We start from the raw sequence: 13,127 nt of genomic DNA, 5'->3' as shown, positions 1-13,127 counted from the left end.
AAAAGTCTAAATAAGTTTCTCCCTATGTTAATCGTGTTCAAAAAACAATTAATATCCCGAACGAGCTCCCATTAAATGTTAAGATTTATTAAGTTGTCTAAGGAGAGAAAACGTAACATTTAGAATATTATATTATTACTGAAGGAAATGGATGCATATTAAGGATATTTCATCCCGGATGAGCCCCCACTAAATGTTACGATTTAATAAGTTGTCTAAGGAGAGAAAACATATTCCAGTCTGACACAAAGCATGCTTGGAACTACAAATCTGCATGGTTAGGTTAACTCACTTTGTTTAAGTTCAGTCTAATACCATCAAATTTTGAGTGTGCGTGAATTATTTCTCTTAAGTTCAATGAACTTTCATTAAAAATGTAAGTCAAAGGAACTTATTTTATTTAAATAATTGCACTGCTCGATTTTACACACTGTAAACAATGCTGGGTTCCACACAATCAGTTTGTGTTGGGACAATATAAATGAATTAGGTTAACTTTTTAGTTTTTACAAATTTAAGTGCATTGAACATAAAACAATCAACTTGCCATCCACAAGTTTATTGTTTGTTTGTTTTATTTTAAGTATCGTATGGAAGTTGGTAATTCAAGGATTTTGACAACAGTGGTACTTGATTTGAAAAATATCCTGGGTTAAGTGCATGATATGGTTGTGCATGAAAATCCCAGTTTACCATCTGTTTCTGAAATACTCAGATCAGCCTGTTCTGCATTAACAACCATGCACAATTAAAGAGATAGTTCACAGAAACTGAAAATTGTATCATTCACTCATCCTCCACTTGTTCCAAACCTGTTTGACTTTCTTTCTGCCGTTGAACACAAATAAAGATATGAATTCAGATGCAAAAAAACAAAAAAAAAAAAAAAGACCAGGAAAAGGACATAAAAGTGATATTCCTGAACATACACACAACAGCCTGATAAAAATGCTCATTTTAGAGAAAGATTTCAGAGGTTTTTGCATCTAGACTCTTTATATACTAAATAATTTGAGAGGGTGCTCGCTGCAGAGCCATTTGTGGAGAGGTGAGCTCCAGAGAGGGGGAGCATGAGCTGTCGCTCCTCCTCCTGTAAGCTGTTTTAATGCGTACACCAACCCCACCCCTAACCCTACCCCCAGTGACATCACTCGTAGAAGAAGTGCAAAAAAGGTGGAGCTCAAGCTTAAGCTCCCCCTCTCTGGAGCTCACCTCTCCTCAAATGGCTCTGCAGCGAGCACCACTTGATTTGGGGGGTATTGACTTAGCCATAGTCATTTTTGTTGCTTCTATGGATGTCAATGGCTGATTTTTTCTAGCATTCTTGTTTTGTGTTCAACAGAAGAAAGAAATGTATAAATGTTTAGGACCAATTGAGTGTGATTAAATGGTAAGTATTTTTTTATGTACTGTATGTACTGCATGAACAAGCTTGAACAGGTATAAAAACATTAGTCAGGATTAAAACCACATTATTGGGGTTAATTAATTCACATCTTATCTTATTTACATAAAAAAATGGTGACATTACCTTTCAAACATTCACGTTGTATTACTGGCGGCATATCAGGAAGTTCCCGTGTTAATTAAACGCAGTAGATCTTTTGAAAAAACCCTGAAATACAATTAACATTCCAAGACAGTCGTGTGTGTTTTTCTTGTCTTCAGACAATCATTTCTTCCTTATTCAGTTCACATTTTCTACCCAAACACAAATGTTGAGCTGAAGACACAAACTGATGTCAGTGCATTGACTTTTTTTGTGCTGATGTATTAGTCATCATCTCAGAGTCGCTGCTGGATATGAATTATAATGAAATTGTAATACCTTGCTATTCAAAAGTATGGGGTCTTTCATTTTGATACATTCTTAATGCCTAAATTATTCATAGAAGCATTAAACTAATCGAAAGAGGATGTAAAGATGCATATGTTGTATAATTTCTACTGTTTAAACTCTATTTGGCATAATTTTAATATTATAAATATAATACTTTTGGTAACACTTTATAATAATGTTCCATTAGTTAATGTTAACATATTTATTAACATGAACAAACAATAAACAATACATTTACTTGTTAGTGAAAATAAAGTTTTTCATTGATAAAACGGTGCATTAACTAACGTTAAATAGCACAAATTTGAAATTTATGATAGTGAACTATGGCTGTCTAAGTATTGTTCATTATTAATTCATGTTAGTACATACATAAACTATTTTATAAAGTAATGGAACGTTATTGTAAATTGTTACCTTCTATGTTATTATTATTAGGCAAAACTGTTTTCAACATCGCTAATCAAAAGACACTAAGCTTCTTGATCCGCAAATCATCATATTAGAATGATGTCTGAAGTAATATGTGAATTTGAAGACTGGACAAATTAATATTTGGAATTAAGGAGCTACATGCAGGATTTATTCAACAGAGGATGGTCAGACAGGTAAAGGTCAATAACAGGAGCAAACAGGTACATACTGTTGAAGCAAAAGTGTAGTCAGGTCACAGGCAAAGAGATCAGCGGCAAACTACGTAAACATAGCTACAAAGCAAAGGTCCGTAAAGGCAAGGCTAGGAAAACGCATCGTAATGTATCAGTAAAACAAGACTCAGCACTGGTGTGTGTGCTATATTTAAAGTCCATGTAATCAGTTCATCATGACCCTCTGGCTGTATGTGTGTAATCAATGTCAATCAGGAACCGGTGTGTGCGAGGTGCATCCTGTAGTTTGCGCATATGCCATGTATGTATTCCTCCAGTGATCCGCAGTAGCTATAACGCTGGTGACTGTAACAGTAAAATATATCTAAGTACACTCTTTGGTAAGCAAAATCATTCAAAAAATCCTGCCCACCCCAAACATTTTCAATGACTAATGAGTGTGTATTAAATTTACTCAGATATCATTTGGAGTCAAAGGGATAGTTCACCCAGAAATGAAGGCAGAAAACTGTTGGAAAACAAGATGGGGGTATTTTTTTTTTACTCTGGATGTAAATGATTTTCCCCAACATTCTTTAGAATACCTTGTTTTGAGTTCAACAGAAGAAAGTTTTGAATGAACAAAAAGTTTGGATAATTACATTTTTGGCTGAACTATCCTTTTAAATGATCTTTTTTCCTTTGCCAATGTTTCCCCCTTGTCACCTTGTTTTCTATCCTCTCACACCACAGTGCTCTGGTCCTATAACCGTCCTGACCTGGTCCTTCAGACTCCTCACCCGTACGAAGCCTCTTCCTTCAGTCACACCCTCTCCCCGCCCTCTGTTTTCATCAAAGATCATTATCTGGAAGCCAAATCTAATGAAAGGTGAAACCAAACCCTCAGACACATAAACTTGACACACTTCTGTTCCCGCCACAAAGAGGCGGAAAGAAGAGTTTGCAAATAATATGAAAATTCTGTCATCATTTACCGAGCACCAGATCTTTTTTCATGGAACACAATTTTCCTGTAACTATTCCAATATGGTCTTAAAAGAATAGCTCATCCAAAAAAATTCTAATTACTCCATAATTTACTCACCCTCGAGCCATCCTCAGAGTACAATATAAAAAAGTTTTCTGTCAGGTGAACAGAGTAGTTTCACTTTTTTCCTTGCTCTTAAATGCTGAACAATGGGGATGGATGGTGACTTTTATTTTGAAGCTTACACAAGTTCATAAATCCATTTTATAGTCAGCATGAAATGGAAGTTAAGATTGTCCATTTTTCCCATGTCATGCTGTGCTTCTAATTGAAACGGTTCTAAAATAGATAAAATATGTATGTTAATGCATGATTTTGTCCTTTGGGAACAGATTGGATTGATAGGCATTGCCAACCAAATAAAGGAAGATTGACTAATGGACAAATGGAGCAGAAACGAGACTCGCCCTATTAGCTCCACCCTAAAGTCATTCCATGTGACCAGAAGTGAAAAAAAGTTGTTTTTGGGATGTTTATGATATTTGATAAAAGATTATTAGGTCAAATAAGTAACAAAGTCCACATATACATCATTTATAACATTTATAGCAATCATTCCTATATAGATACATAAAAAAAAAAACAAGTACATTTTGATTTCATGACGACTTTTAACTAAGCCATATGCTGCCAGGGGTTAAAACTCATTTATGAAGTGGATTGCTGTGTTTTTGTAACAGGAATATTTATAATTTTCTCTCCACTCACTGACTTCTAGCAGTGATTGAATGCACGTTATGTAGGACTGATGTATATAAAGTGTGACCCATCACGTAACACGCAATCTTAGCAGAAGGTGTGGGAATAGACGCATATGAATAATTTCAAGCATGACTTTTTGGGCTTTTTGGAAAGCTTCAAAATAAAAGCCCATCCAACACAATTATACGTGTTTCGGAAGTGTTATTGCAAAGCAACAGAAACAGCGCGCAGAAGTATAAATGCACAGCTACGCGCATTGCATGCGCCGTGGGTTATGCCAATCACTTGACGCAGAAGTATAAACCAGGCTTTTGCTGGATATTTCACTTCATTTAGAGCTGTGTTACACACTGCATAGAAGGCCATTATCAAAATAATAGGGGCCCATAATAGGGGCTCTTTAATGTTAATGCAAATATTTCTAAAAAATAAAAGTTCCCATTTGCATTAGCTGATGTTAACTTTTAGATCCAGTGTTTGTATTTATATCTAATAAATGCTGAGATTAAACATGAACATTATTAAATACTGTAGAAGTATTGTATGCTAATTTTAACACATGAAATCTTATTATAAAGTGTTACTAGAATTTTCCTTTTAGTTTTAGTGAGTTGCTTTTCAGGCTTCAAATCAAATGCAAAAGCACCATAAAAGCATCATAAAAGTAGTCCATGTGACTTAAAAGAGTCATGCGATTGTGAATTTTATGTAAGGGACTGATTTCATACTTTTACAATATGTTCTGAACTGCAGTGTGTTGAACTCAAGCACATTAGCACATTATAACATTTTAAATACTTTAGTAAAATGAGTATAATTATATATATATATATATATATATATATATATATATATATATATATATGTTAATAGGTTAATTTATATGTACAATTAATAATGCAAACAAATATGCAAGCATTATGTATGTCCTCTTTATTTTTATTTTGAAAGGCTGAAATTCAGGTCAACACTGTCCATATATGCTGTATTTCTGTACTCATTCCATGAAAGTAAGTGATATGGGTTAAGAATGACACGAGGATTGAGGAAATGCTGGCAAAAAATGATTTGCATCTACTCATTTAACTAGTGAAGTCGTCCTAAATATAGCCAAACAATGACCCAATTTAACACTTCAGGATGGGTTTCTAGTATCCTGCTTCAGCTGACCAGGTGCTGTCACGCTACACTTGCTCTGCGGGCCGATTCTTTGTTTTCGCGTTTTACTGATCTCCTCGCTTTTGACACACACCTGTTGTAAGAGAAATTCTCATGAAAAGACCTCATAAATATTTCACCTGCTTGCTAAGGTTAAATGTAATAGAGTTATTGTTTTATAACAAAGAATATCACTAAATGGTGGTATTCTGCTGCTTGGCTTGAACAATGATTTTTGAGATTGTCTGATGATCTTGTTGCCTGCCTTAATCAAAATATTAGTTAATTAGTTGCGGCTGCTAAGGCAGATGTAATTACGCTTAAGAAAACTAATTAAGCATTGTTTTTTTGTAATAGTATAAGTGATGATTTGTTGTTGATTAAAGATTAATATACTGTTACATTTTTCTTTTTGAAATACGGTTAAACTTTTTCAGATTCACCAAAAAAAAAAAAAATTGTTCAAAATAAATAAATAAAAACATTTAATAATGAAGCTTTGGTTAATTTTAGATACCAATATTTCACTATAATAACCATGTCTTTATCTTTAGTTAACCATTTTATCTTTAGTTAACACATTAACTTGTCTTGAGAGCCCAAAAGCATCTACTGAATGAATATTGTTTAGAAAATGTAGTTTTTAAATGACAGAAAGTAGAAAAATTACATAAGTGGATCAAAAGATATCTCTATGAGTTTTTGTTTAATAAGGTATAATAGACCATTTCAATAGGGTTATGTCATTGGCCCATGAACATTTCCTGCTTGTTATCAAACTATTTTATAACTGTAAGGGGCAATTCAATCATAACTTAATGTTAAAACAGCTATCACAACATTATTTATTAATACATGACTGTTTTTGGATTCTCAGAAGTTATAGGAATTAAAAATGGAAAACATTGCCATTGTTTTTGTTTACAAACCCTTCAAAATGGTCTATAGTTAAGTATTATCAGAAGTGTGGCATTTTACTTAATATCTAAAGTGACATTTATACTAAATGTCTGATATTTATTCATACATGATCAACAAAGATGCAATACTGGAGGGCTTACGTTTTAGACCCAGTCTTGTTTCACCAACAAAAATAGAAAAATAGGTTTAAATATTTCAAATAAAAAAGCCAATACACCACATTTGCTCTTCATTTGAGATTTGCCTATTCTATTAAAATCGGTGTATCACATATGTTAGTTATGTGTGTATATTTCATTAGTTTGATCCAAGTACTGTTTAAATGACATAGTTTATAGATGAGATGATAACGCAATATTGCTAAAAATCCATTTGTATTATGAGGGTGCACGTAAACATAAAGACGAATCAACCGTTTGATTGAACAGCTTGGATGAACGATTCAGTGAATCTTTCATAAAATCCAGGCACTTCTGCCACCTGCTGGTACTTTTTGTATTATGTTATTTTTTTTATTCCTGACAGACAAGTTTTACATGTATCAAAATATATATAAACGTAGTATATAAACGTGCTTAATTCAATATAGTTGTACTTTAGCTCGTTTTATAACATTAATGTGTAAAGACGAATCAACCGTTTTGATTGAGTCGCTTGGATGAACGATTCAGTGAATCTTTTTATAAATCCGTGCACTTATGCCACCTGCTGGTACTTTTCGTATCATATTTATATTTACTTATTCCTGACAGACGTTTGACATATTTCAAGAAATCTAAAAATATATTATCAATGTATATAAACGGGCGTAATTCAATAAACTTGTACTGTAGCTGATTTTACAACGTTATTGTGTAAAGACGAATCAACCGTTTTGATTGAATCGCTTGGATAAACTTCATTAAATCCGGGAACTTCTGCCACCTGGTTCTGATTTCATAACGTTAATGTGTAGATAAGATATGTACTTTTTGTCAGTATTGCATATTTAATTTAAACATTAAATAACTCTGACTGACTTCAGGCTTGAAAAGGACCGAACTAAGCGTCTGAAATATGAAAACATAGGTTACCATGGCAGCAATAACTCAACAGAGTTTCATCAAAGACTATATTACACTTAAAATGAACTTTGTTATTACTGCATTAGTAAAAAGATGAGCAGATTCTGAATGACATTCTGAAATGTGTCCTGATGAGAAATGTCCGTATGTTCGCGCAGTTCATCCGTCGTGTTTGAGGACTCTTGGTTTGTCCTTGATCTTCTTCTGATTCTCTGCTGCTGCTGTTGTTTTGTGCCAGTAGATGCGCCTGCTCGACTTTTACACTGGAGGACAGCGCCATCTGTCTGACATCCGAGCAGAGCACCATGGACATCGACAGAGATGACGACTCCGTGCTCGACGTCTACTTTGTGAGTTTTTAAGCTGTGAAGAGCAACAAAAGTAGTTACAGGATGTTCGGTCACACTTTACGATATTTCATTAGTTTATGTTAGTGTTACGTTTTGAGTGTTAGTTTTTAATAGACTATGCTTATTGTACTAACATGACCTAGGAACAATACATTTACTAATGCATTAATAAAATCAAAATTCATGCTTATTAACATTAGTCAATGCACTATGAGTTAACATGAACTAACAATGGACAACTTTATTGTCATTGAATAACATTAACTAACATGAACAAACACTGTAGTGTATTGTTGACTGTTCATGTTAGCAAATGCATTACACCTAACATTAACTTATACATATTGTGAAGATTGCTGATAAGTTGTGTTGGCCTATGTTGTATTGTTTTGCACTTATAAATGTTGTGTTTTATTAACTGGACTATCTTTACCAAGTTATAAATAGTATAATCACATTAAATTATTATTTTCATATTAATATCCACAAAAAATAAATATGTAATACTTATGCTCATTTGCAATAATTAAAATATGTATGGTTATTTGGAATATGTATGGATCTGCAATAATATAGTAAAAAATTATATATGTTGCATGCTGAAATTATGATACTTCTTTTATATATTGATAAACACTTTTTGAATTTAACCTAAAAAAACAAATATATCATTTTTAATATGTAAATTAAATGAATTAAAATGCATTATTATTTTATTATATTTTAATTATATGTACTTTTAGTTTTGATATTCACATATCTTTCTGTTCCTTAATTATATGATGTACTTTTACCACTTTTAAAACATTTATAAATACCAGATAAATTCAAAAATGTATTATGATCGGTCAATATTAATAAACCATCAATATTAATAAACCACTTACCTTATAAATAAACCAACAATAACTGTAATATAAAATCATAATAATGTAAAAAAAAATAACTTTCAGAATTCTAATGCTCCTAAATATTTATACAGTAATAATTTAAATATTAATGATTATTGTCAAATTGTTATATTTTTGGATCTACAATGAAATATTATTGTAATATATTACAAATATTGTTATCTTTAAAAACAACTTTTAATATATTATAAAAGTTACATTTATAATCCTTGAGTAACTTTGTAAAATACCTTTAAGATATTTAGAAAATAAATATTATATATATATATATATATATATATATATATATATATATATATATATATATATATATATATATATTACATATTATTTTCAATATTTATTATACATAATATAATAATAATAACAACAACAATAATAATAATAGAAATAATAATAAATGTTACATATTATTTTCAATATTTATTATACATAATATAATAATAATAATAAATGTTACATATTATTTTCTATATTTATTGTACATAATATAATAATAATAATAATAAATGTTACATATTATTTTCTATATTTATTGTACATAATATAATAATAATAATACTACTAATAATAATAATAATGTTACATATTATTATCAAAATGTATTATACATAATATAATAATAATAATAATAATAATAATAATAATGTTACATATTATTTTCAATATTTATTGTACATAATATAATAATAATAATACTACTACTAATAATAATAATGTTACATATTATTATCAAAATGTATTATACATAATATAATAATAATAATAATAATGTTACATATTATTTTCAATATTTATTGTACATAATAATAATAATTTAATAATAATAATATTTTAATGAGTAAAAAATAAATATATTCTGAAGACCTGCACTATTATCTCTGATCATGATTTTTTTTATTCCCCCCACAGTGAGAAGCACAATGGGATGATGGTTCATCTCTTGCTCTCCATCTCCTGCTTCAGTAGTGGTCTGATACCCATGTGTGGAGAGCTCCTCCTGCTGCCAAACACACCAAACAACAAACACATCTGCCAAAACCACAGCTGCAAACACACAAACATCTCATCGCAATCCCAAGCACATTTCCCTGAAGCGTTCAAAAACGACTGCGGATTGATGGAACCAAACGCTGACTGTGCTTTTCTGTAGCAGCAGATGAACCCTAAATATAAAGGCAGCTCTGGGATCAGACTGAAGACTCTTTTTGTTTCAGAGAAAGGCAATAAGTTTGTTCCTCTGAAATACAAATGATGGTTTCTAACAGCTTATCCTCTAGTTTTAGTGACCTCGATGCAAAGCTTGGCGGCAAAGCAGATTTTTAAACGTGCAATTTTCATACATCGTGCAAAAGTGTGTGTGTTTATGATAGTTCTCCTCACTGGAGTGATAATCATTTTATTTTTTAAAGGAAAACACACATGGATGTGTGATTTACGAGCACAGAAGTGTCATGTACTGTAAATGTAGGATTTCTGCCAGTTTATCATCAGCTCCTGATAATCAAGAGTGAGACTGGCATCAGCAGTGCGTCATTTACAAAATATCCAGATGCCAGAATGTTTTTAATGTGCTAAAACGCTGATATTTTACATGGGTTTGGCGGAGTTTCGTACAGTTTCTCTCTCAGGAGATATTTTCCTAGAGGCGTCCAGATGATCGCTTGATGTTAGATGATATATTTAGTGCGCTTCTGATTTTAAATGCCATGTCTTTTGAATTTTATTATTATTATGGTTTGTTATTATTGCACATTTGTTTGTTTTGAGGCCATAATTTATTAAATCATTATTATAAATGAACATTGGGTTTGGTCTGAATTGAATCTTGGCTGATATTTGCATTAGTATTTGGATGCAGCCTTTCTGATGCAAGCTGAGATTGCATCACACAGCGATGCAATGTCAGACACAATGTACACAAATGGAGCAAGTGATGTCACTGTGATGGGTAGGGTTAGGGGTGGGGTTAGGTGAGCCCTTTATAAAGCATTGGATGCAGCTCAGATTGCACTGCACCAGGTCTGCATCCAGACCGCTCTCGGTATTTGGTCCATAGTCATTTCCACTTGGTTGTTTTACAGTGTTGAGATTAGAGTAAAATGCTGCAAAGAGCTTAGAATGACCAAGAGGCAACACTCAATAGAACGAACCATTGCAATAGCAGCGCTCAGCAACAGCCCCGGATTCCACCATTTTGGAGTGAAAGCGACTGGTTGTCCATTGGATCTTATTGCTGTTGCGATGGCGAGCAGCTGCTTTGTTTATTTATTTAAAAAGTGCATTAAAGTTGAGATACAACCTAAAGGCGACAATACAACACTTACTAATCACAATAATCAGCACTTTTAATAGTTTATTTAAAAGACTATTAATATGCTGTTATTCTATTGGAGTTTTCATTCCAAAATGGCCGCCGCGCCATCTAGTGGCCGTTTCCCATGTTGCACTAGTGTCACCTCTTGGTGATTCTATGCCCTTTGAATGCAGTGTTTATTTCATTTCAGAATATACATTTAAATTATATACAGTACAAAAGTTAGAAGTTGGCAAGTTAGCTTTTCAAAAACAAGTCTATTTTGCTCAAGTTTATATATAAATACAGTAAATAAATGTCAGTGTTCAGAAGGAGACCCAAATGCAAGGGAGAAATTCAACAGTTTATTTCAACCTAAGGTGGACAAAACTCCTCTTCAAGGGATTATGGAGAAGAAAAAAAGGGGGGGGGGGTCACTTAATTGTAGCAAATATGACACAGGCAGTCAAAAGTACACGGCCTTCTCCTGGCCAATGCTGGACTGGTCGAACAAAGGTTCCTCATCAAAACAGTTGAATATGTTAGAACAGACCTCAGGCAGGAGAGTGGATGGATTGGCTTCAGTCAAGCGCAGACTGTGGGCCGAGTAGAGGTGAGCCAAAGTACAGTGGAACAAACAACAAATGGGTTGAGACAGACCGGGACGAGACGAAGTTCACAAGACTCAAGAAACTAGAATACAGGTAGGACAAGTAGCTTAGAGAGCTTATTGACATCAAACAATTATCAAGCACAGAACCAGGGAGAAGGGGAGACTAAATAGCCAAATAATCAGGGCGAACAGGTGAGAGCCATGGAATTGATAGCAGGTGTAATTGCACACAAATAAACAGACACAAGAGGGAGACAGAGAAAACACAACAAAACCCTGACAACATATTCATATTTTGAAATATTTTATTAATTTTCCTTCAGCTTAGTTGCTTATTCTTCAGGGGTCGCCACTGCGGAATGGACTGCCAACTTATACAGCACATGGTTCACACAGCGGATGCCCTTCCAGCTGCAACCTAGTACTGTGAAACATCCACACACACTCATTCACACACATACACTAATACAGTCAATTTAGTTTTATTCAATTCACCTATACACCTATACATGCCTCCACACTAGACATTTGGTTAATTTTAGGTGGGACGCTGGACGCTGATGTCAGCCTGATGTTGGGTTCTGATGTCAACTCGATTTTCAATTCCAAACAAAATAAAATAAATAAAATGTATTATGCTCAAAGGGGACTTTTTTATTTTTTTTCCCTAGACATTTAAATGACATTTTAGAGTAGTAATCACATTACCGTAAAAATGTGATATTTTTAATCAAGGTTATCTTATCATCAGAATCTTATACCAGCCCATGCCTACTCCGCACAGAAATACCAACTGGCCCAGCAGAGACCTGAACCAGCAACCTTCTTACTGTAAGGCGACCTACGAACCCACTGAGCCACCGTGTCGCCTCTGAAATATTTTATATTTTACAAAGGAAGTGTTTACTACTTGAATATTTTAAAAAGTAATTTATCTCTGTTATGGCAAAGCAGATATTTCACCAGCTTGCGTCACCTTGGAAATCATTTAAATTATTATTATTATTTTTTTTTTTGGTGAAGTATAAAGCATTATTTCATAACCACAAGTCTTACTAGCGTTTATGATCATATATATATATATATTTTATGAAAATTACTTTTTCTGTGACTGTGAATACAATTTTAAAATAATTTTAGCATATTTAAGTAAAATGTAATTTCGATTTCTAAACAGACCTATATGTATTCGACCTCAGGGTCGAATAATGCTTGGATTCTAATGCTTGTTCAATATAGTTCAATATTGAGTGGGATGATCATCAGCATTGTCATTGAAAATAGCTAACAATAATATTAGTATACAAATAGTATAATAATTACTAGCCTACTTTCTAGTGTACGTTACTGAATTCACACTGTCTCGAAATATATTGTTCTGTTCTCACAGCAGCTCGAATACTGTCTATTTCAAAGTCTGTATTTTGTGACTATCATCTGTCCAGTGATTAACAAAAGGGCGATCAGTTAAACTGTGGCGCGGTTGAATTTATTCCGGCAAGTTTTTTACCACAGTAAAGGAAGTGTCTACGCCTAGCGCAGGGCACAAAACTGTCTGGAGCTTCGGTGGAGGACGGAAAAGATGGATATAAGCCTCAAGAAGACGAGGAGGGGGAGACTGCAGACACAGGGGCGTA

At 33.0% G+C, this 13,127-nt stretch overlaps 1 protein-coding gene across 6 annotated transcripts in view; it reads left to right on the top strand.

Annotated features, from left to right (window-relative positions):
* pip5k1bb (phosphatidylinositol-4-phosphate 5-kinase, type I, beta b) overlaps positions 1 to 10,384 on the top strand; it is a 90,144-nt gene extending 79,760 nt beyond the window's left edge. For 2 of the 6 annotated variants that reach the window (XM_005166729.5, XM_009303781.5), the window contains exons 13-15: positions 3,181 to 3,316; positions 7,559 to 7,670; positions 9,494 to 10,384. In XM_005166729.5, the coding sequence (XP_005166786.1) occupies positions 3,181 to 3,316; positions 7,559 to 7,670; positions 9,494 to 9,496 (251 nt within the window). In that variant the 3' untranslated portion in view covers positions 9,497 to 10,384. 6 annotated transcript variants of the gene reach the window in all.
* Positions 10,385 to 13,127: the final 2,743 nt, after the last annotated feature.

Source organism: Danio rerio, chromosome 8 (assembly GCF_049306965.1).
Source record: "Danio rerio strain Tuebingen ecotype United States chromosome 8, GRCz12tu, whole genome shotgun sequence".
Taxonomy (NCBI): domain Eukaryota; kingdom Metazoa; phylum Chordata; class Actinopteri; order Cypriniformes; family Danionidae; genus Danio; species Danio rerio.
This window is presented reverse-complemented; position numbering and strand designations above follow the sequence as displayed.